Below are 25,876 nucleotides of genomic sequence, written 5' to 3' on the forward strand. Positions count from 1 at the left end.
CAGTTATTAGAATATGATTTTCTCTGATAGATATTTCTTATGATCCACAGATCATGGAATCATCTGGGACTCCCTCAGTAACCCTAATAGTAGGCAGTGGCCTTTCATGCTTGGCTTTGATCACCCTAGCAGTTGTCTATGCAGCTCTATGGAGGTATGTAATTGATAAGTGGCTTTCTAAAATCACAAAAGAAGCTTTTCTGCTCTAAATAAAAGTATGTGTCTCTTCTATAAGAGTTGCTAATTAGATAGTGTAATATGCAAATGATTCTGTTTAAAATGTTATGTTTTGTTATTAATCTTGTCCTACTCATAATTAAATTTATGTTTATCGACAAATAAAATGCATTTAACACAAAAATTTGTCACGAAAGCGATGGCCTGTGAAAGCTCCTGGATTGGGGCTGAAAGGCAAAAGTAAAAGCAGTGTGCTCCATCCCATATTTTGGTAGACAAGGTTGCCTTGATAAAAAACACTCATGATTAAATATCTACTTTTTTTCCCTTTAGTAGCATTAAGGACATCAGTTCTGATCAAAAAAATCTTTGTGAGTGGCAAAGTTGCAATGCCTGCATTTAAATTTTCATTATATTCAAAGAATGTCCCTTTCACGTCTATGAAGATCTATGTGTGTACCTCGATCCCTTTGGTTGAGAAGCCTAGATCCATATGGAGCTTTAATTTGAGACCATAGTTCCTTATGGTAAACAAAACAATTGAGTGAAAAGTATTCCTAGTACTTCAGCATTTCCACTAATGTAATCCTAGTTCCTGTTGATTCAGTGGCACAATATTGCTTATTGCATAACAGGCCCTCAGTAATCTCTATCGTTGAACCACTGCATATATTCAATTTTTTTCTTAATACAGTGAATGCTTCCATGAATACACAAAGACACAGTCTGAGACACCTCATAGTGGTTTCCACACACCAAGAGCAATTGTGGGGTTGAAAGGTTTTTTTGGAGGGGGGTTATAGATTTTCACTAATTGAATTATCACTTGAGATTCAACTGATTGTACGTGCTATCCCTTAGATCTCATTCACAGTGGAAGCAAGGGGAAAATCCCAATTTGAGAGAGATGACCCTTTGCAATGTAGAAGGGGGAAAAAATGAAGTAACCATTAAATGGAAAAACGATACTGAATTACAGCATGCTTACAGATTATTCTTTCCCATCATATCTCAATAAGTAGATGCTTCATCCAATTGATTCAGAAGAAGCAGAATACTTCAGAACTAGTTTATTATTAATCACTAATATATATTCATGCATGACACTGAGGAAATAAATACATGAATACATCTACATATATTAAAATGTGTAGGTGAACACCCTAAAATACAATGCTATCAGAAGTTGAATGAAGTAGGCATAATCGTTTTAGCTTGTGTAAACTGTAAGGGTAAAACACCATTCCTCATGTGTCTTATTGTTTCAAAGTGATGGCCAGGAGCAATAGTGATGGTTATGGCTTCTATGGAGTTTTACACTATTTATGGCCCAAGTGGCTCTAAAGTTGAATTATAAATACCATAAGGTATGTTTATGACTATATCTTCAGCTGTGTTAAAATGAAAGTAATGCGAAACTAGGAATAGGGCTATATCAGTAAAGTGACTAGAGAGAGGAAAGTGAAATAAAGCCACCCAGAATCATTTAGTGAGATGGATGCTTATAAAAATTACACAAATAAATTAAATAAAATTAGTGGAGTAAAATAACTATTCTGAGGGAAGACAGTTATGGTCCAGGGAACCTTGTGTGTTTACTTGAAAAAGCATTATACAGGGGTTCCAGCACAAAACCGCGGTAGACTAAAGCGCGTGTGACTAAAGCGCGGTGACAAAACCGCACCGTCAAAACCGCGCAACAACAGCGCGCCGACAACAGCGCGCCGACAGAAGCGCGCTGTAACATAACCCTAAACCTAACCCTAAACCTAACCCTAAACCTAACCCTAAACCTAACCCTAAACCTAACCCTAAACCTTACCTTAAGTTAAGTTGCGCTTCTGTTGGCGCGCTGTTGTCGTCGCGCTGTTGGCGCACTTTTGACATCGCGGTTTTAGCGCCGCGCTTTTGATGTTCGCGGTTATGTCGTGCCACGTTATACAGGTCCCTTTAAAGATACAGAGGTAGCCCATCATGTCTGTAATAAATTGATTTGATTTCATACTTCTGTAAAATTACCCATTGTGTTCTTCAGTAACCATGTAGCAAAATTGCTTGTTTCGGAATGATTCATATTTAAAAAAAAAAAAAAAAAAACCTTGTAAATCTGAGATTTTGATTGAGCAAATCAAATTGTAGTATAGCTCCTTGATAATTTTGTAGTAGCTTTAAAATATACCCAGTTATGTATAATCCAAAATATTTTTTTTCAACATAAAAATGAGGTATTTTATTAATCAGGTTTCATACAGGATTCGTATAATTTGTGGACAAATATGTTTATATACATAAACCATAATATCCAATGTGCAGTATCAGGTAATAAAATAAATTTTGCTGAATTAAGAAAATGAATTATATCTCTAGATACTAAATATATTTTATAAAATATAATATTTTGGAGAAGTTTAAATTATTTAGTAGCGCTAAACTTTCTACTTCCTCTCTTTGAAACTCACTATTTTAGGAGCAAATATCTTAGTTCAAAATATACATGAATGGAAGTTTGCTTGCGCAAACTTTCCCCTTCTTCCCAATATAACTTTGAGTATCCATTATCCTCAAACAGTTTGATATGAGGCATGTGGCTATAGTAGAACATGGAGTTTGTGGAACTATCTAAAAATATATTACTATAATTTTTGAATCTGTGCTTACTCCAAACTCAGTTTTTGGAGGTGACTTGAAACATCAAACCTCATTTTTTTTAAAAAAATCATATCAAGATTTGTAACTTATTTGAATAATTATCAGAGGGGATGAAAATTTTACAATATATTTATAAATGTGTACAAAATATTATGAACTTTCCCTTAAATTGAATGATAAAGTCATGATAGTCCATCTAGTAAATGAGATGTTATTAATTTACTAAAATTAAGTTTGTGCAAGATTTACTCTTTAGCAATGGAATGAATTATCTCATCTAATGTCTATATACTTTGTAAAACATAATTAAGCAGTACTTTAATTAGTGAAACAAATCTAGCCAAACAATGTTCCATTTTGAATCTGAATAATCCATTTCTATGTAACCATCAATTTAGCTTTGTTAATCATATGAACATCCACTCAGATATTCCTACTGCATTTGTGGGCATAATCCTCCAGTAATGTCCACTGTATGTCCTATGAGAATGGGAAGGACATGAGTAAATTTATCATTCATAGTTAATTCAATTCATAGTCATTTCTCTGTGGCATCTGTAAAAATAATTCCCCAGTGGACTGCAACCACTCAAACAGCTGCATCCTTTTGAAGTGGATGTTAGAGTATCAAAATAATTCGAGATTGGAAACTTCAAAATCTACCATATGTGTTACTAATTTTTTACTGTTGTTGAAACATTCTTTGCTTCTTTCTTCCCAATGCTGATATTAATTATTATTAGTCAGTGCAATGCCAACTAAAAGATGTTTAAATACTCATTTAAATGTTCATTTAAAAAGTTAATTTTAAACTACTGAAGTTATATTTATGCTTTAAAATGGTTATTAAATACTTTAAAAATTATCAGTATTAATGATTTGTTTTAATAAGAATTTACTACATTGATATGGATTATATATATATTTTTTAAAAAAATCTTTTGTGTGTATGTGTGTGTGTGTGTTTACTTGAACAGGTACATCAGATCTGAGAGGTCCATAATTCTAATTAATTTCTGCCTATCTATTATATCATCAAATATTCTCATATTGGTTGGACAAACACAGACACATAATAAGGTATGACTAAACTGCCTTTATATTTTAATTGCTTGCAATCTGTTTTTGTACAGCTGGTTTCTTTTCAGTTTTGGCAACAACAACAAAAAAGACCCTTTGCAGAAATTGACAGTTATCTGGTGAAATATTAGGAAGTGGAAAAAAAGATTCAACATGTTTTGTTGAAAATGTTTTTCCTTTCCAAACCTCCATTTCCTATAATTCCTTCTGGATGAGTGGTATTTTCAAAAGCAAACATATGTATATTACAAAGTTCAAAGATATGATGCATCAAAATCATATATTCTACCTCATTATGGTAGCTATAATGAATAGCGCTACAATGTTTTTTTGTCTTTTTTAGCACACTGACATTCAGTAAAGACAGATAAAGTCTTAGAAAATAAAGTGTACTTGAGTGTACATATATATCTGGTGAATGTTAAAGCAAAACTTGATTAACTGTCATCAAAAGGATTGTTGATATGTTCTTTGCCTGTGTTGTTCAGTTTCTTATCTTTTATCTTAATGGTGTTGACTTGGTTTGGCCAAAAGGAATAAGAGTTTTATTTTTTTTAATGAGATATGACTCTCAAGCATAGATTCAGTTTTCTTCACCTGAAGCATGGCAATCCATTGACAACACTGGTATTCTGATTCTAAAGTCAACGAACAATAGTTTTACTGACTTTAATAACATTTACTTTAATACATACATGTAATACATATGCATAAGCTTAGTTTCAACTATTTCTCTATTAGTTTATGGATCAGACTAAGATTAAAGTTGTATGAGATGTTCTAGGTAGTTTGAGTCAACCACAGTTATTTGTGCAGGTGTGAAATGAACCATTTGCGTAAATTCGGAGCTTAACCCAAACATAATCTCGAGAACTGTGTTTTTCTAATTCCTTTAATTTTAAAGTTTAAAAGACTTGAGGAAATTAGTACTTAAGGTTTCCTGTGGACCTAGTATGTGAACCCTGTAATCTATGACTTTCCAACTGTCAATTCTGTGATTTACGGCTCATATTACTATTTCCAGCTGTTGAGAAACTACTTAGCTAAAGATTAGTTGTATAAAAAGAATAAAGGTGATTTATACTCTGTCCTGAGAGCTGTTGCATTGTCAAAGGCATAATTGGAAGGGTTTATCATTACAGCAAGCAAGTTGCATAGATCCTGTTTTGCAGTGCATGAACCATGACAAATGTTTGGGATTGTACTGTCACTCCAAGTAAAGCTGAGGAGCTAAGATAAATGTTTTGACATTAGCTGCACTGTTGATCCCAATCTCTCCTTCTCTCAAAATAATTAACAATTTTAGGTATTTCTTTGTAACATTTACCTTCATGAATCTCATTATACCTTTCAAGTTTATATGCAGATGAGATCCTGTCCCAATTTATTATAATCAGTGGTAATTTCACCATTGGCTTATCACATTGTTCAAGGAAAGAAAATCAAAAATTCTTTCACAGACCTATAGTGTTTTGATGATGCATTGGTGGGTGCAGTGGAATTAAAGTTCATTATTCTGCCTGGATCGTTCCAAACCTTAGTGTTGCAGTATCTCAAATCGTAGGATAGGCTTCTTAAATAAATTAGCACATGAAGAAGTATATGCAAATAACAGTTCTGTCTATAAGGAAGAAAGTTAAACAGCCGTCCAGCAATAATCTCTGTGAAAGATGAATGTCCCCAAACTAACACATTTTATGAAAGTCCCTGTTTGCCTAAATCAGTTAATCTACATAAATTCTGAAATATGAATGCATGAATCAGGTCTTCAGAAGTGTGCCACCTTCATCCATCTATAGCAGTGGTGGGTTCCAGATCCCATTGCAAGGTGCCCCGGTGCCTTCCACATGAATGCATACAGTGTGCGTGCACATGCACGCAGCCCATGCATGAATCTTACCATCCAGCGACGCCTCTGCGAACCTCTGCAATTCTCCAGCTGCTTGGCAGAGCGTTGCACAGGCGCTGTATACACCGTGCATGGAAGCTCCAAAGAGCTTAAAGACAGTTAAGGAACGCAGGTGGGCCCTCTGGAGCACCGTACCGGAACGGTACTCAGTGCTCCGGGCAGGCTCCGGTATGCCTGTACCGGGGCATACCGCCTGCAACCCACCACTGATCTACAGGCTCAATTTTATATACATGCCAAGCAGTCACTTTGCTATGGATATCCTGTTGTTTCAAAGCAAAGGTGAATACTGTATTGGATATGCAGTATATATTGCCAACTGTGGATCTTTTCCACCTATTATCTTGCAGGAAGAAATCATCATGCCTGTGTGAAAGTCACTGAATACAGAGTTGGGTGAAGGAGGATACTATTGTGTCAAATGTATTTCTTTTTAGAAAGTATTTTAAATACTTGGTGGATTTTATTTGCCCCTTTACTTCCCCATTCACCCACCACAAGCTTAACAATGAAACCAACATAAATTTACAACTCTATATATCTTCTCCCCCCCCCCTTCATAAAAAGCTTCTTTACTTCTTGATTCCTAAACTTCTTTATCTGTACAGTTTCTTATAATTTGCTAAGAAAGTATTTTGTATGGATAAAGAGTAGAATAAGATATTCTATCTAACATGTGTCTTTATTTATTAATTAACAGCAAAATGCAATTTAAATCAGTGTTGTTTAATTCTGAGCTCATATACCAGGCTTAACTTCATGCTTTCTGCATAATTTTATGCCAGATTTTCAAATATAGCCATAATTCAGATATGTATTTAACTTTGGGAGAGGTTATCACTCTATCTAATGAAAATAAGTGTGTGTTTTAACCGTTCAAAATTCAGAATTGAAACTAGATGATGATCTCATAGTTATCCTACATGGTTTATTTGACTAAGCACTTCAGAATATTTAGATCTGGAATTGGGTTGATTCCCAAGCTTTCTGCAAAAGAAATATATCTAGACAAATATAAGTTGAGTGGGTATTACACTAACCAAATCCTTATTCAGGATTATAGTTTGTACTTTTGTGACTTTGTACTTTTATTCATCAGTGAATAGAAGAGTTGCACATTTTCCCCGTGTCTCTTTTAATAGCAGAAAGAGACATCTTGTTTTCTTTTTCCTGTTCAAGAAGAATGGTGGCCTCATTTAAGAACATCTTCTCTTAGAACAGGATTGTGCGACTTCTAGTGGTTGAGAGATCATGCCAGGTTTTGGGTAGCATGTCAAGAGCTACATTTCAAACCTGGCTGAATTTGAATATTGGTTTATTGTTTCAAGCTGTTTTCATCTTCATTTCATTGCATTGCGTTCATTTACTCATCAAATTTACATAGCTGCCCATTTCAAAAATAGGTGACTCCGGGCGATGTAGAGCGAGGATAAAACACTTCTATAATGTGTAAAAATAACTATTACTAATATTATAAACTTTTATTTTTTTTAAAAAAAAACTCAACACTAAGAGAAAAGAGATATTTAGGTTAAGAGCAGATGTTAATAACCATGGAGCCACCTCAGTATCTCACCAGTCCCCTGTGGTTTTCAGGTCTGATGGCACAATAAGGTTTTAAGAGACTTTGGGGAAATCAACAGAGATGGAGCCACTCGAGGGTAGGGTGGGCTTCAAAAATTTCAGCAACAGGTTCTCTGCTCGGTTGCGTGGCCATGGTGGGCATAGCCTAGTTGGCCTCCTGCACCATGGGCGGGGGTCACCTTCCTCAAGCTCTGGAGACTTTCCTTGCGCCTCTGGGAGGGCAAAAACTGCCTCTCCTGGGCTCCTGTACCAATGACAATAAAGACCATCATCTGGAACCCGCCAAATGTAGTTCCTCAGCTGATAGGACCACAACATGCATACATATGGTGACACAGCTACTGAAGACAATGTCTCAAATAATCCAGGTCAAGGCCCTGGATAAGAATGAATGGCTTTAAATTTTTGGGCCCATCTTGAATTGATTCCAGAAACAGGCTGGTAACCAATGTAGTTCAGAGAGCAGAGGTGTGATGTGTGTTCTAGAAGGCACACAAGTAACTGCCCACTGCATTGCATTTTTCTCAGTTGAAATTTTTGGATACTCTTCAAAAAAAAAGTCCCATGTATAGCCTATTATAATAGTCCAATCAGGTGTATAGGGCATGGATGACTGTGAGCAGTTGCCCTTGATCTAGGAACAAGGACAATGGGCACACAATTCAAAGTTTTGGAAAGGCCCTCCTAATCATTACTGCCACTGTTCTTTGATCCGGAGTTATGAGTCTAGGAGGATCCCCACCCCCAGTTTGTGCATAGGGTCTGTTTTAGGTAGTGCATCCCCCTCTGGAACCAAAAATGGCATAGTCCTGGATCAGGTGGGCCCAAAAATTTAAAGCCATTCATTCTTGTCAGGCTTCAGCTGAAGGCTATTGTTCTTCAACAAGACTTAGCCATGGTGGCACAGTGGTTAGAATGCAGCATTGCAGGCTGGCTCTGCCCACAGTCAGGAGTTTGATTCTGAATGGTTCAAGGTTGACTCAGACCTTCCATCCTTCTGAGGTGTGTAAAATGAGGATCCAGATCATTGGTGAAAATATGTTGACATTTATAAACCACTCAGAGAGTGCTGTAAAAGACTATGGGGCAATAGATGTCTAAATGTTATTGCTATTTATCCAGACTCTTTCAGTTTGCAGGCACAGGGTAAAATGTTCATAGCACCACTTAATCCACCAGGGGCAAAGATGTATAATTGGGTGCCATCAGCATACCAATGACCCCCTCACCCCATAGTGATGGATGAGCTCACCCAGCACCTCATTTAGATGTTGAATAGGTGCAAATCCCTGCAACACTCCACACAGTAGGGACCGGGGGCAGGATCTCTTTCTGCCAATCACCATGGCTTGGATTGACCACAGAGAAAAGAGATGAACTGGCAGAACACAGTGTTGCCCATCCCAGCAGGCATTAGAAGCCAGTAATTTATATGCTATCTAGCCAATGTTGAATACTAAGTGTATGAATCAGGATTCTTTAAAAAATGTTTTAAAGTTAAGTACACTAATCAATAAGTAAGAGGAATTTGTAGATTAAAATTTTATTCTGAGAAAGCAGTCAACATAGAAAGACTATAGGGTATACTTTTTATTTTTATAGTGGGAAAGGTGAGGGTAGAATTAACCATTATTTCTCATTAATGGGCTTTATGATTATGTATCATAAAATTTCAAGGACTTAAAGGGACTGCACTTTTCCCTAACTAAATTATGGAAAATAGATTGGGATGTTTTTTATGTCACTGAAGAAGCCAATGCTTGAATATGTATCAGGCTCTTGCAGAGCGCTTCTGATTTCTTCAAAGCTGAAATATCTTTGAAAAGGGTAGGAACAAGCAATGTTTCCCATGGAAGTCACACATTTATTTGTTTATTTATTAAACCTCAGAGCATATGAAGACAACACAGTTATATCACTAGAAGTGCCCATAGCAAAACAGAATTTCAGCCTCAGTTATTGCTGGAATCCAGAAATTCCTCTCTAAGGCTACCATGCAAATTTTAAGAGTTTGAAATATCTGTAGCTTCTGAAAAAAATTCCTGGACTCAGGCAAGGTTCCTAGGGACAAAACCTACAAAAGTAAATGCAATAAAAGACTCAACTGTATGTGGTTTCACAAATGCATGTGAACCCTGTGGTTGTAAGCCGCCCTCCTGTGGTTGTAAGCCGCCCTGAGTCCCCTCAGGGAAAAGGGCGGCATATAAATCCCAATAAATACCTAAATACCTAAATCCCCTCCTTCCACAAACAGGTGGCATTTGCGCAACACCTATGAAATATATGTTGGCATGGTGCTGCCTGGTATTTTAATTTACAAAAAAAAAAAATCTTCAGCCTAAGGCCAAATCCAATATTCAGTGTTAAACACAGGAAAATCTTATGGTAGAACTGAATTGGTTTACATCCATTAAAGTAAATTTAGGTTGGCAACCAACAAGTGACAATCTAAATCTATGTTGATTCTAAGTGCATGGCAAAAGTGAGCAATTCTGGATGGTATTATGGCTGACAGTGATGTATTTATCTTTTGCCCAAAGTTATTGCTCAGTGCTGCAAACATATGCAGGCCATGAGCTTATGATAGTTCCACTAGAGCCTAATCTCTCTATTTATTTCTTCCCTGCTTTTGGGCAACTCCACATACTACATTGGAAGCTGCACCTAATATTTATAAAATTTTTAAAAAAGAATAAGCTTAAAAAGATTTAAAAGTCACATAACAATTTCCAAGTTGGCTTGTTGTCTCCTCCTGTGCTACAAAGAATTTAATTTTAGATTTTTCATTTTCTTGCTTGCAGCTTGAAATCATTAGGTTGTGCTCTAATTTTAGCATACTGTATTATGAACATCTTTTCCCTCTTCAAGTCTGTGATTGGCATCCATGTTTGGGGGTGGATGGGTAGGTGGGAAATATACTGTACATCAAATCATGACTTCATTTTAAATACACACAAAAAATCAAAAGGTATATAAAGAAGCTAATTGGGATCAGCCAATTAGCATCATTTCTGAGTTATTCTTGAAGGACAAGAAGATCAGCTAATTAACATAATTTCTGAGTTATTCTTGAAGGACAAGAAGATTATTTAAAGTAATGGCAAAAAATTCATAAGGCAGAAGGTAGCTAAGGATCTTTCCTTATTTCTTAGCTTTAGTCAATTGGTATGTCTTTGTGTTAAGTAGAGTTTGCATGACACATTATCCTTTGAGATGCAATCCTACTTCGCCACAATACATGTAGAATGTTGCTGACATCTCTAAATAATAAGACTTTTGTAGTACTCTAATTAAGACTGCCGAAGAGGAGATTCAGAAACTAGGTTCTAAATGGGTCATCCAGTTGATTCTTACAGAGGTTGCTAAAGTCAGAAGGCTAAAACAAGGTTCCCAAATAATTATTTCTAAAACGCTAATGCTTATCAATGGAGGATGTGAAGCATATATTAGAGATCCAAGTCTGATCTGATTAACTTAAGATTCCAACTCCTGCTCTCAATTTTCTATAACCTAACTCTTTCAGGGAAACATCCAGAATAACAAAATTACCTTGCCTTGTGAGATTGTTGGCTCATCTGTTTCAGTTTCAAGGTCTTTTCCAATTCTAGTTTAAGAGTCCTAGGGTTGAACTGGAATTATCTGCCTGCAAAGCTTGTGACTTGATTCTGAGTTAGGATGTGTATCAGTATAACTCTTCATGGAGTTTAGCTGATCAGCCTACTAATACTTCCTATTTTTCATATTAATTAGCTTTGTGTTTCTAACCAGGGAGAACTAGTGTATGATTAGATGGTTTCTCTTCTCCCATTTCAAAGAATGTGGATAAAATTATATGAGGAAAGGCAACCAGTACATCATGCCTTGACTGATATTGCCCTTAAATATTACTCTGTTTAAGGTCACATATAAAATTCTTCTTTACCAATATGTCCAGACCCAGAACAAAAATCCTAAGACCAGTAGTCTCTTATCATTGTGGCATAGTTGGGTGGTGTTAGATCTTTTGAATTTTGTCTAAGTAATAAAAAAATAGTTTATGGAAAATAGGCCTATGCTAGGCAACAATGCTTTGCTTTGATATGATGTGTTACATGGGGGGCAACTGTTCATCTCATTTGTAGCACCCCCAGTAATTGGAAGAGAGTTCAATTTTTGTACCACCTCACCACCTTTCCCAGTGTGGTTGTTTTCCCAAGCAAATGAATCAGAATGAAGCAAAGCCTTCAAAGCTTTGTTTAGTCCTAACAGAGAATTTATGGGCCTTCCACTGTGGCTAAACAGCAATGCCCTATCCCTCCTACCAGCATGACCAGTGCCAAAGGTTATTTGAAGTTCTAATTCATCACAGACTCTCTTATCCAAGTCTTATTCCTTAATGAAATAAATTTAATTGGAAAATCCCAGTGTTCTAATAGGTGGGCTCAAATGTGGAGTTCTTTCTCCTTCTGAGTCCTACATATGGGTTGTCAGTCTGTTCTTCCAAAAGTCAATAGGAATTTCAGAATATCGTAGCCAAATTAAAAAGAGCTTGAAGGGGAAAATGACATTTCTTCCTGAATATTGGTCTTCATCTGGAAACAAATGGTGGGATTTAATCTCAGCTGTCAAATGCAAGTGAAGAGGATGAAGAGAGTCCCTTTAACAATCTCTATGAGTTCTTTTAGAAGCAGTTTTTGTTCGGCTTTTTCTCTAGACTACGAAACATTCTTTTATATTGCAATTTTCTAGAACTGAATATACTTTCAATGAATTTACACAGAAAGATATTCTGATAGTTGGGAACACGTGAGACATTTTGAAAACCATGTGGTTTCAACTATCGAAAATTGGAAAGGGGTAACAAGTTACACCACTAAAATTAGCTTGTAAGGGCAGTCATCTCTTGCTCCACCATGAATTGAATGCTTTTTGCTTTTACTATTATCAAATGAAATCTAGCCCTCTAAAATCCATAGAAGTGGCTTCTCAACGGAAGCACCTCAAGCTGTGAAATACTCTTCCACTAGAGAGTATTTGTTATTAAGATGCAGACAATGGTATTCCAAATGTCTATTTCATCAATGTTTGGACATATGTATCACAACAAGATGGCTTTTAATAGAGTGTCATACGTTTTGACTTGTTTTTGGTAATGTTAACTTTCCAGGAAAGAGCAGACATCGAAAAGATCTTCATAAAGAAATGAATACCTTCTCCTTTTCAGTCTGTGCTACTCTGTTCTGTTCTTCCTCTCACTAAGGTTTCCATTTTCTCTCTTCATTGCTCCCTGAAAATCTATAGCTTTTGAGCACGCCCACTCCTCAGTGGGTGGCTGGGGATTTATTTTTAATCTTCTTAACGTTGCTACAAAACCCGATTCCCTTCTGAGCCTACTCTTTTGTGCTGAAGATTTGCTATTTTGCTTATTTGTTGTGCATTTTAATTGTTGTTTTTGTTTCTCATTTGCTACCCACATAGTATTGTTTCATGATGTTATTTGTGGGTGTGGTTTAGTTTTCCTATCCTGAACGTTTTGTTGTGTTCATGTTAATTTTCTTACTGAGGATGTTTTATTGAAATTTTAAGTGCCACACAGTCTAGATCATGATTGTCAAACTTTTGGCTTGCTTGGGCCTCACTGAGGGAAAGGGGAATTATCTTGAGCCACATACAAAATTTATAGCATAATTAGTATATATAAATAGCAAATTTCCTTTATATTTGTTTACATTTTTATTATAGGCCACAGGTTGAACAAGCCTGGGCTAGATGATTTAGTAGCATACATATTTAATAAATAATACTAATAATCATTGTAAGGACTGGTGCTCATGTTTAACTTTCAAAACTAAAGGAAACGATATGCAATATAAGCTACCATGGAAGCCTCCCCTTGTTGTGAGCCAAAGAAAGCCTTTGAAAACCGTCTTTCAGTAATGAAAGTAAATAATTTCAGATCTTTACTGATTGAACTTGTGCTTGAACCACTTCAATGTCACCCAGACTTGCTGTTTGGAAAGTGGAATTTGTCAATGTGCATTTTCAGGTACCAGTTTTTAACATCTTTTTCCTTCCGGAAATCATCCCCGTATCTTAGCACTGAAGGGCGATAACATGATAGGGCCCAGTTAAAGTAGTTTCAAGCAATCTGGTGGTGAGTCAAGAAAATTATTCTTGGCATCCCATTCTTCCTTCTCACCTCATTCTCCAGTACTTCTATACTTGGTCGGATTCCAATTCAAATAACAGAAACTATTAACGAGAAGCTGCCTACATAAACTCTTAATCCTATGAATTATCCTCTCTTATTAGAATTCTTCAAAGGGATAATTCATAATTATACTAATATTACCACATCAGTGGTGGGTTTCAAAAAAAATTCGAACCTACTCTGTGGGTGTGGCCTCCTTTGTGGGAGTGGCTTGCTGGCCATGTGACCTGGTGGGAGTGGCTTGCCAGCCATGTGTTCTCTTTCTTTCTCTCTCTCTCTCTTTCTCTCTCCTTCCTTCCTTTTGTCTCTGTCCCTTTTTCCTTTTTTTCATCTCTCTCTCACTTTTTCTTTCTTTCTTTCTTTTTTATTTCTTTCTTTCTTCCTTTTTTTTCTTCCTTTCTTTCTCTTCTGTTTCTCTCTGTGTGTGAATCTGTGTGTGTGTGTGTGTCTGTCAGTGGTGGGTTTCAAAAAATTTTGGAACCTTTTCTGTAGGTGTGGCCTGCTTTCCATCTCCACTGGTGGAACCTCTTCTAACCAGTTCGGTAGATTTGACGAACCAGTTCTACCGAACTGGTGTGAACTGTTAGGAACCGGTACCACATACTCCAACTTCCCGTTGGTCCAGAATTCAGGGTGTTGTCACTGAAAACATTCAGAGGAGATTAGATAGGGAAAAGTAGCAATAGTTTCTTCTTCTTTCGTGTCTACGTATAATAAAGAAAAAAAATAGTTCAGGTTATTATTCAGTTCATCTTTTTGGAGAAATGGTAACTAAGGAAGAAACAAGACAATATGGAAACTGATGCTAACCAGAATCTGTGCTAGTTTCAGTTGTGAGTTAACCGTTCAGATTTATTCATACAGAAGCACATACTCTGTCAATATTTGTCTCAATAGACATAAGAACTGTTGTGGTAACAAAGTCCAATTTATTAGAGTGCACAGGATAAGTTTAAAAAAAAAATAAGAAAAAATCATACTGTAGCACTTGTCTGTCGGTTCCCTATAGCTTGATTACCAGTGAAAGCCGAGGTGGCACAGTGGTTAGGGTGCAGTACTGCAGGCCACTTCAGCTGACTGTTATCTGCAGTTCAGCGGTTCTAATCTCAGCGGCTCAAGGTTGACTCAGCCTTCCATCCTTCCGAGGTGGGTGAAATGAGGACCCAGATTATGGGGGGCGATATGCTGACTCTGTAAACCGCTTAGAGAGGGCTGGAAGCCCTATGAAGCGGTATATAAATCTAACTGCTATTGCTATTGTAGGATACAAAAAGCAATGTAGCCCTTTGTATGGGTGAAATGCTCTGAAGTCTGCTACCTGTTTGCTTTGTGCCCTAACCAGTAGTAAAAAAAAAATCTTTAAAAAGTTTTTTAAAAAAATTCCGACAATCAGCTGTGCAACAATCAGCTGTGCCACCCGATTTCTAGCCAATATAAATTGTATAAATTGTCGCATTTTTTCCTACCGGTTCAGGCGAACCAGCCTGAACCGGTAGTATTTCACTCCTGCCCCTGTGGCTGGAAACTGACCTCTTGAACGCAAAAGAAGGTGGGGGAAGAGGAGGAGATTGCAGGGGAGGCTGTTGGGAGATGTAGTCTCCAGCAGAGGCAATGAAATCAAAATGCGGGAGCAGAACTATGGAGCTCAGCAGCTCAGAGGGGGGAAAAAAGAAGAGGCAGCCTCTTGAAGAGGGACTGGAAAAAGGCAGGAAATAAAGGACTGAGTGAGGGAAAGAATCTTTGTCATTTTGAGAAAAAGAGAACTGCTGTATTCTGGACTGTGGATGGTATTCCTGCTACCATAAAAGAGGAGACAATCCTAATCAAGGGGGAGCTCAGAAATGGCTGCTTTCCAGATCCAGCAGCAGTTTGCTGATTCATCACTTCTGGCTAGAGAGGACTATTATTTTACTTAAAGCCTCACAAAACCCACAAGGTGTTTCTGTGTGTTTGGGCTAAATGGGCTGGTCCTCCGAGAAGAGGGACAGAAGGACCAAATCAGCAGTGGCTCCTGGGGGTGTGGGGTGTTACCCCAATAAAAATACCTGGCTATCATTGAGCTTTTTTCATCCCCTCCCAAGGTCACCACTGATAGAGTAAAAGGACTGAAAGCAGTTTACAATGGCATAGAATAAAAAGTAAAAATGCAACAATGAAAAAATATCAACAGCCTATTGAATTAAGGCAGCCCAGGATAACTTGTACCTGAACACTCCCAAAACTAAAAGTATTGTAAATATTGTCTTTGAGGCTTGTGAGATTCCATCTCTGAGAAGGCAGTGTGTTCCCAATGATAAAAGGCGAGATCCATTGGGATCCAAATTCAGCATCTTTCAAGAAGTGGGAATCCTTAACTCTTAGCATTTTAATAATTAACATTCCTTATGTGACTGGCTGAATCTGGATAAATGCTTAAATAGGGACCCTGGTGCCAAGCCATTTTAAACCAATTCAGTTTTCCAAGTCCTGGAAATGTTCATGATGAAGTTTCTAAAGACTAGCTCTGAATATCATAAAATGCAAATTTATCACTATAACATTGGGTTTCATTTTTACTATCTGACTGCCCTTATTTGGTGGACAAATCTGTCCATCTTTCACTGTTTACAAAAAAAAATCAGGGTTGATTTATGTTTCATAAGATTATTTTCTTAGACAGCTGACCTTGTCATTGTCAAGTGATTAATGATAAAATGGGTGCATCTGTAGATTAATTATGTTGCATAATATTTCTTCTTTCTAATAAATATTTGGATTCCTTTTAAAATATTCACACGGATTGAATCCTGAATCGTGCTACCATTATATATTTCAGATCTTAAATATTAAAGATGAGTTCTTTCTACTTAACCCTGTAGAGGTTTTATGGTCAATATATATCCATCGGATCAAGTACAGCCATACTGATAATTATGTGTCAATGGCAGAGTGGTGGCAATTCTCAGGCATTTCATTGCTAGCACTTGGGACTCCAAAGACTGTGATATCGCTTGCAGTAATTTTAATGCCGGTATTTGTATAGGAACAGTGGCTGAAAATTACTTCTGAATACTTGATAATGGAATTGCCACACTGAGGATGATATGTGGTCAGTCTAGGGCGTTTTTTAAGTCTTAACAGTGGCCAGTTGCTTTCAGGAAAATTGGCAGCCAGTGGTTCTGAGAAAAAATGTCCGTTGTTGCATGCAGTTTGTGTTTCAAGGCTAGTTTCAGTAGCTAGATGTTTTGGATATAAAAATAATTCTATATTCTCCCTGGCCTGCTCTTTTCACATTTTTCATTTTTTTAAAATCATTCTTGTGGAACGTGTAGCAACATCCTGGTAATATTTGTATACAATTTGTATACAATTGTATATATAATTGTATCTGTTTTGCCTATGCGGGGGAGCGGGTTATCTTTTTCGGTAAAGTTCTTTTAATTCATTGAAAAAAAATCACTTGTGGCCAGCACTAATAGTAGCAATAGCAATAGCAGTTAGACTTATATACCGCTTCATAGGGCTTTCAGCCCTCTCTAAGCGGTTTTACAGAGTCAGCATATCGCCCCCACAGTCTGGGTCCTCATTTCACCCACCTCGGAAGGATGGAAGGCTGAGTCAACCTTGAGCCGGTGAGATTTGAACCGCCGAACTGCAGATAACAGTCAGCTGAAGTGGCCTGCAGTACTGCACCCTAACCACTGCGCCACCTCGGCTCTTAGTTGCAGTAGTTGCAGCAAGGATATGTTTCCAATTTGCTAAGAAACAGGCTGTCCAGTTAGAACTGGCGAGGGGCAGGGAACCAAGCGAGGTTTAGTATAATGCTTGGCCTGGAAAAAACAAAGATATCCTATTTCTCTTGCTTTCACTCTTTGATGCTTTTTGCCTGAAACCAAGTTAGCAGACGGAGACAAATAGGGATCAGAGCTGCCAAGCCATGATGCAGGAACCCCCTCCTCTCTCTATCTGTTGGATCTCCCCCAAAAGCTCTCCCATCTAGCCTCCCTACACAAGATACAACCGCAGTCCTGGCAGTCTTGGCCTTGGTACCTTCTCCCCTACAACCAGAGCCCAGCCATTTTGAGGACATCTTTCTCTGGAGCTCTTCTCTGCCTTGTCTCACCTCCTTCCATGGTCACAGTGTTATTTATTATCAAATTGTTTGTTTGTTTTTAATCAAAGCTCTGATTATCTCCAAGACAGATGACTCCCTTAACAAGGTACTAGAGATCCTTTTAAAGATATCAGTAAGCAGAGTCAGCAGAAAGTGTGTAGAACATCTCCTTTTCTTTCTCTCCCCCTGTTCTTTTCTGTCATTCTTTTCTGGACACGTCTATCCTTTCCTTGCAGAAATTGTTCTGCACCCAGGACATTTCTGAAATGAAGTTGCAGACCCATCATTTGTCCACTCTATCCTGGCATCACTGATACCTTTGGTTATCAGGCAGAGAAAGCATCTCTATCACCTGAACGTTTTAAAGGAAGATGTGAGTCTTTCTCCCTTCAAAGCCATGCTTCCTCTGTGTAAACAATAGTGCCATCCTAGACTAGAGTGGTGTAATAGAAAGAATGATAGACGGAAACTAAAGATTCCAAGCTCTGTCAGTGTGAAGCTCATCGGCGATGCTAGACTTTCTGGAGTCTGTTGATTGAAATGACCATATAGGAGTTGTTTGAAGATCCAATGGAATAGCTTCCAAGCTCCATCTATTCCATACTGAGTTTCTTGAAGAGTGGCAAGAAAGTAGTATAAGAGAGGGAGAGAGAAATAATTCTGTATGAAACTTGTTAAAAGTTTAATCAAATCTGATGTTGACTCCCATATACTGAAAGATTGCATCAGCAGTCAGTGTGCTGATATTGAATTTAATAAGATATGAGCATACAGAGAGGAGACAATTCTACTATGCATTTCGCTAGAGAACTGTACTACAGTAGGAGAGTCAAACCATACCTCCTTGATTATCATCATAGGCTCTGACAGAAGCCATTACCATATTGGAAATCTCTTAAATTTCCAATAGTGCTGGGAAGAAAACAAGATCAAGGGTTCTCAAAATACATGAATTTGTATAACTGCCTACATGATGGAAGAGGAGAAGGAAGTGGAAGAGAAAGCTGCTGGGAGAATTAGGATTCATATGGATATTAATAGCTGCAATCAGACAGGACATGTGTCTGTGCAATCCAAATAGGTGTGGGGATACTGTAGATTTGGGGGTTCCTTCAAAAGTAAAGAATTAAACATTTTTTTAAAAAAGCAGCTGCAATCCTAAAACCTGCAAAGCAAGGTTGGCTTCTTCAGAATCCATCCAATAAATCACTCCACTCAGCTACTGCAGTTTCTTCCTAAGCCAGTGTTATCTAACTATGTTGGATGAGGGTTGTACTAACTAGCCATGCTAAAGAAGCTGCAGCTGCAGCCCAGCTCAAGAGCTATATATGGATGTTGTGGGGGAAGTGAAAATAGATTCCACAAGAATCCAAAAGAATGAGACTCTCCCCCCCCCACTCCACTCTATTGAAATTCATTCCACCCTGTGAGGTTTCAAAGCCAACTTCTATCAGCCAAAATGCTCTCTCTATTAAAACACAACCTCATGGGGTGGGGTGAGGGTGGGGAATTGCTGCCTAATCTTGCTCCTGGAAGGCCAACCAGCCTCAATGATATAGCAAGCAAGCAAGCAAGACTATCCTGAGAGACCGCCTCCTGCCGATTACCTCTCTCAGACCAATTAGATCACACAGGTTGGGTCTCCTCCGGACTCCATCTGCCAGCCAATGTCGTCTGGCGACTCCCCGGGGGAGGGCCTTCTCTGTTGCAGCTCCGGCCCTCTGGAACGAGCTCCCTGTTGAGATCCGGACCCTTACTACCCTCCCGGCCTTCCGCAAAGCCACCAAGTCCTGGCTGTTCCGGCAGGCTGGGGGGAGCTGAGAAGCATCTACCTCCACGGAAATTGTGAATGTTGGTTTTGTTTTTAATATGTTGTCTTTGTCTCATTCCCCCCTTTCCCTTGTCTTTTGTGAGCCACCCGGAGTCCTCCGGGAGTGGGCGGCATACAAGACAAATAAATAAATAAATATCCCCAAAAAAGTAGTGTGCTTTGGTGAGCTTGATGCAAAGTACAATGTTAAGACAACTATCACAAGGTGCAAACTGCCTTGAAGTAAGACAGTTAAGAGGGCAGCCAAGTTTTCAGTCCCCTCAATAACAAGAGCGATAACAGATGTCCTAAGCAAACATGCCATTTCCATCAGCAGCTCCCCAGAGTAGCAGTCTCTTCCCACCTTTGAAGATGTACAATTCTTGCTTGCCTGGCTTTTAAATCATCTGACTTCCTAAAGTTTCTAATTTCATATCCTGGCTACATTCATGCAGGGTCAGGTGGATTCAGCTCTAATGTTGGTTTCTTACGATAATAACCCCATGTACCTGATCTACCGGCTTACTCAAAAGCTAATAAAGGAGAGCATTTGTAACTCAGGGTTGAAATGAGGGGTCCTTCATGCTTGCTGAGCTTGCCTGTTTTTTTTGCAGATGTCTCATTACCCAAACTAGATAACATCAGCAGTGCTAGTCATCAGTGCCAACATTGATGACGTTACCAAGTTTGTTAATGGAGTGTCTGCAAGGAAACAACCAAGCTCAGAGAGCACCAAGGACCCCTCCCCTCCTTAATCAAGTCTTATCTATCAGTCTTATCTACTGATTAGACAACAAGGAGCTTATGGCAGCTTAATGGTGGACCTCTCGTATTAATACCCTCATCTTTCTTTGCCTTTGGCTAATATGCAGTTGTGTTCATCTTGGAGTGGGCCAATATATCTCAAACTGAGCATCAAATCTGGGTTGGTTTTGTCTTCCGAGCTTTCAGAATCATGCTGGAGCATGAAAAGGTCTTCAGGGAATTTTTCTCTAGCAGCTAGACAGAAGTTCCCTGAAGATGGGCTCCAGCATGAGTTCGAAAACTCAAAAGCCAAAACCTCTGGTCCTGGTGACCAGCCCAGGTTGGATCCTGCAACATTATCCTGGGACACGTATATTTGCCTTCATAGATTAAAGAGAAACCAATTTGGCTAATTAGGTTATAGGAAGACTAGTTACAATAATTTGTAACTCCAAAATATTACTTTGGGGCCAATCAATGCTTCTGTGCTTTTTTGCTTTTTTTTTTTTTTTTTTTGCTCATAATGCATTCAATCTACCACTTTTGTGAAACCCCTGATATATCATGTTATATCATTTTTGTCTGTTGTTCTCATTGTGTAAGCTCTCCAAAGAAAAATTGTGTAAAGAAAACTATAATGTTAAGAAGGAATCGCTTAATAATTATGGACTTTATAACAAACATAGCAGATAATATCGTAAAAAAACCAAACAAGCATGAAGGAAAACAATATCATCGTTAGCATCATTTCTCAAATATTTGTCTGATGAATTTCTACAGTGTCTGATTTTTTAAAGGATAAAGAATACATTTTAAAATCTTTTCCAGATGAAATGAATAGTGTCTGGCATGAGAAGTCCTGCAGCTGGGTGAAAAAGCTATTGAACTTGGCGCAACATTACAAACTGACAGCAAATATACTTATAATTTGACTTTGAAACAAATAGCTGTATTTTGTCTGAAGTAGGATTGTTCATCTACTCTGTAATTATTAAATATCCTAATTCACAGTCCCCAGTAAACTACATCTCAAATAACTTTCCTAGGCTCTCTTCATGGTTAGTTGATGGCACAATAATCAAAATGTTGTTCTTTTTACAACCTTCATCTCAGGCCTCTCAGGGAAGGCTGAACCAGTAAAGCAGAAAAGCACATTGCTGTTGTATCTTGAGTTTTGAGGTGGGATTAATGTGTTGTTCTTTGTGCTGGGATTTCATGTAGCTTGTATTTCAGAAGGACTCTCAAAGTCTCTGCTTTGGCTGCCTCCCTCCTATGTTGAGTGTTAACAAAGTAATTGCTGCTATAAAAAGCTTTGTGTTGTTAATGATTGGAATTAGATAAGAGTTCTGTTGTGTCATTGAGCCAAGATATCCCAGCAATAGGACATGTCCTTATTAGAATAGTATTACAGTATTTCTCCAGCTTGTTTGATTTGCAGAGCATCTACAGAAGAAATGCACAATCTGAAGGCCCGGTTTTGAATTAGGACTTTCAGAGCCTTCTATGTTGCCCTCTAAAATGTATAAAAGTTACAATCAGGGAAATTTTAATGTGATTGGAGACAAAATATATGACCTTTATTTCTGATGCTCATTTGAAATCCTGAATGGAACAAATTCATACATTCCCACCCTAACCCTGCATAAAAGTTAGAGGTGAGCTAAAGTGATGGGAAGACAGTTTTGCAAAATGCACGTTTCTAGAAAAAAAAATATGGATTGTGACCAGTGGTGGGATTCAGCCAGTTCGCACCACTTTAAGAGAACCAGTTGTTAACTTTCTGAGCAGTTTGATGAACTGGTTGTTGGAAGAATAGCAATAGCAATAGTAGTTAGACTTATATACCACTTCATAGGGCTTTCAGCCCTCTCTAAGCAGTTTACAGAGTCAGCATATTGCCCCCACAGTCTGGGTCCTCATTTCACCCACCTCGGAAGGATGGAAGGCTGAGTCAACCTTGAGCCGGTGAGATTTGAACCGCTGAACTGCAGATAGCAGTCAGCTGAACTGGCCTGCAGTACTGCACCCTAACCACTGTGCCACCTCGGCTCATTAAGGCAGAGAACCAGTTGTTAAATTATTTGAATCCCAACACTGATTGTGACAGGATGCTTGAAAAGGTGCTTAAGTGTTTTGAAAATAAAGTGCAAAAGCTTTCATGTAGCCATCTCAATTGGGATGAGATTCCATGGGTTTGACGAAGTATAGTCCGAATAGTAAAATTTCTAGAAAGCAGCCCAATAAGGTATATCTGCCAAATTTGTGGGTGAATATATATATTTATTTATTTATTAGACTTATATATCGCTTCAAAGGGGTTTCAGCCCTCTCTAAGCAGTTTACAATTTTTTTAGCAAATTGAATCAGCAACTTGCCCGCACAGTCTGGGTCCTCATTTCACCCACCTCGGAAGGATGGAAGGCTGAGTCGACCTTGAGCCAATGAGATTTGAACTGCTGAACTGCAGATCACAGTCAGCTAAAGTGGCCTGCAGTGCTGCACCCTAGCCACTGCGCCACCTCGGCTCGATGCAATGAGGACCCAGATTGTTGGGGGGCAATATGCTGACTCTGTAAACCACTTAGAGAGGGCTGTAAATCACTGTGAAGTGGTATATAAGTGTAAGTGCTATTGCTATTGGATATGAAACTGCATGAATCCTTCAGGAAGCCTCAGTATGATAACCCCAGTTAAATTTGCAGTCCAGAGCACATTGAGAGGTACATCCCAGTTAGAGAAGAGAAAAGGTAAGGCAATCTTTCAACCTTTCCCATTCCCGGCTGTTCTACTCTAAGCACAAGTTCTGTTCCTCACCAAGCCCCCCCACTTGCTGGTACTCCCAATAAAGGCTTTATCTTGGGGAAGGAGGAGAGCATAGCAGGCAAGAGAAGGCTCCTGGGGCTTCTCTTCCTTTAGCCAAAGGATGCTGCCTCGCTAAAAATATTGTATTTTTATACAATAGACCTAAAGAGGAGACCTATTTCCCTTCCCCAATGCAGATGTGTCCCTTTGGGGGAACAATGAGACAACAGTGGAGGTCTAACATCATTTAGACCCTTTGTTTCTTGCAAAGGTTTGTAATCCCGCAAAGAACCCCTTTGGTTTTGCAGGTGAGCAACAGGCAGTTTTATCCATCATTTCTCTGAGGGCAGCCTGACTGCCTGCTTCACAGCAGAGGGGAAAGCCAGATGGAACACATTGCTGCGTTGTCACGGCAACACGGATGAGAGTCCCTATCCTTTTCGGCTATGCTGCTAGGATGAGCTTGTTGCCTGCCCTTGTAGCACAGCTTTGCGCAACAGACAATAGATGCCTTCATTGCCAAAGAAAGTGGTTTGCGCTTCTGCTGCAGCTTATAGAGCGTACAAGGGCAAATAATGAAATTGCACTCAAAGGTGGGCTACAAAACTTAGACCGTATAAATCTGGAAAAGCTCTAAAGGGGATCTAAAAGATAGATCCATACAGTAGGCTGCTGCTATCTAGTAATTGTCCAGATTTGTATACCCTACATTTGGAGTATACAATTTGAGGTCACAGGTGACATCATCCAGTTGACTGTGCAATAGAAAACATATTTAGCAATAGCAATAGCAGTTAGACTTATATACTGCTTCATAGGGCTTTCAGCCCTCTCTAAGCGGTTTACAGAGTCAGCATATTGCCCCCACAGTCTGGGTCCTCATTTCACCCACCTCGGAAGGATGGAAGGCTGAATCAACCCTGAGCCGGTGAGATTTGAACAGCCGAACTGCAGATAACAATCAGCTGAAGTGGCCTGCAGTACAGCAGTTTAAACACTGCGCCACCACGGCTCTAATATTTGTTTCTTCCACTATCCCATACATTGGTTATATTCTCCCTTTCATCCAAATACGATTGGCTAACCAGTGCCACAACTTCGTCTTACTTCCTATCTGTTCCCCGAAGACTTGACATTTCAGAACCATCTAAAAAGCTCCTCTTTTGCTTGATCTTTGGTTGGTTTGGATTGCTTTGGGCTGTGCATTAATATTTAGTGCAGCACTAAATATCTGATTGCCGAAGCTGTCCTTAGCTAAAAGGTTCACACTACATTTAATATAATTCAGTGACCACATGAGCATTTTCTACTTTTTAAAAATTGCATAATGAGTTAATAACTAATTCCAAAAATATCTGAACTCTGTATTAGTTAGCCAGCAGTCCTTAACCTATTTTTCTATTACTTATACATGAATAAAATATGCACTTAAAAAAAAGAAGAAGAGGAATTCTACTATTCTGAAAATGGGACTGATTAAAAACAGCAATGTTTTCTTCAGTAAATAATTGTATTCAAGAGGAGCAACTTGTGGTTTTAATATGGGGAGAACTGGAAAGACTTTCAATAGAAATTTCTCCTTATGCCGTCCAAGCATATAATTCTGTTTTTTTTTCTCAATTGCTTCTTCTGTGTAGTCTTTCCCCATTGCTCTTAGTGACATAGTTTCTCAATGTAATTCGCTGGAAAGTTGGAAATCCTTGGTTATACGGAAGGAATGAACTTCACAGCTCTTTCCCATGCTAGTGCTGTCATTCCTGTGACTTGGAATAACACCAGCATGGGAAGGAAACTGCAGTGTGAACTCTTCCCTTGCAATCATGGATTTCTTGCGTGGTTGAACAGTCAAGATAATTTGTTCCTTTAATTTAAAGAGAAGGTTGCAACAGAATCTTACCATGTAAGGTATTCAAGAATCCATGGCAGCTAATATGCCTAAATCTGGCCCAATGTAGTTAATCTGAAATACTTCATTTTTAACCAGCTTAGTTCAGTGTTGATTTAACAGCCAGCCAAATCCCACTGTAAAATTAGTTGAAGCAAAGAACATATAATCTGTTTAGGCATAGGGAAGTTACTGTAACCTCAGCGATTCCCAGAACACAGCCCACCATTGTGTAGGCACACCAAATGCTGAGAAAAGCACCTTCAATCTACAATATATTGTATTCTGGAAATTTACCTTTCATTATTTTTCATTGCTTCAGAAATCTCACTAAGAACTACAGTCTATACAAAAGGCTGCCTGCTGACTATCACATGGTGACCAGGAAGGGTCAGGCAGTACCTGTTGATTGGCAGGTTCAAATAGATATCTGTTGCAAAAACTGTCATTTGTGCTTTCACTCAGCTACGCTGGTAGAATAAATTCTGATAGCTCCAACCAGGCCCAGCAATAAAAACAACTGCATGTAGTGTTAAAATGCATCTTTAGGGAGTACAGTTTACAGGAGATCAACAGTTTTTTGTCTTGAAAGTCATAGGTTAAAACTTTGCTTCTCACTTCTCTTTAACAAATCTTGCTGTTTTGAGTGGCTTATTTAATCACCCTGATGTGCATGAAAAAAGTAGGTTAAAGTACAACTTTCCCATTCAAAATATTATCAGCTTGAAGCGGTGTGTTTGACCTTGAAAAAGTTGTTTTGAATTTCAAATCAGTTATTCACATATTAGAAGAAAAATAAAACTATAATATATGTATACATAGGGAACTGTACCCTCCTTGTAGTTATGTCTGTCTGTCTGTCTGTCTATCCATCTGTCAATCTATTATCCATCCATCCATCCATCCATCCATCCATCCATCCATCCATCCATCTATCTATCTATCTATCTATC

General features: G+C 38.4%; 1 protein-coding gene across 1 annotated transcript in view; it reads left to right on the top strand.

Moving 5' to 3' along the window:
• The window catches only part of ADGRB3 (adhesion G protein-coupled receptor B3), a 556,344-nt gene that overhangs the window by 388,828 nt on the left and 141,640 nt on the right, over nucleotides 1-25,876 (top strand). Inside the window, exons 17-18 of the mRNA XM_032214959.1 lie at nucleotides 51-154; nucleotides 3,804-3,906. Of these exons, the coding sequence (XP_032070850.1) occupies nucleotides 51-154; nucleotides 3,804-3,906 (207 nt within the window). The remainder of the gene's footprint in view (nucleotides 1-50; nucleotides 155-3,803; nucleotides 3,907-25,876) is intronic.

This window comes from Thamnophis elegans, chromosome 4, assembly GCF_009769535.1.
Source record: "Thamnophis elegans isolate rThaEle1 chromosome 4, rThaEle1.pri, whole genome shotgun sequence".
Taxonomy (NCBI): Eukaryota; Metazoa; Chordata; class Lepidosauria; order Squamata; family Colubridae; genus Thamnophis; species Thamnophis elegans.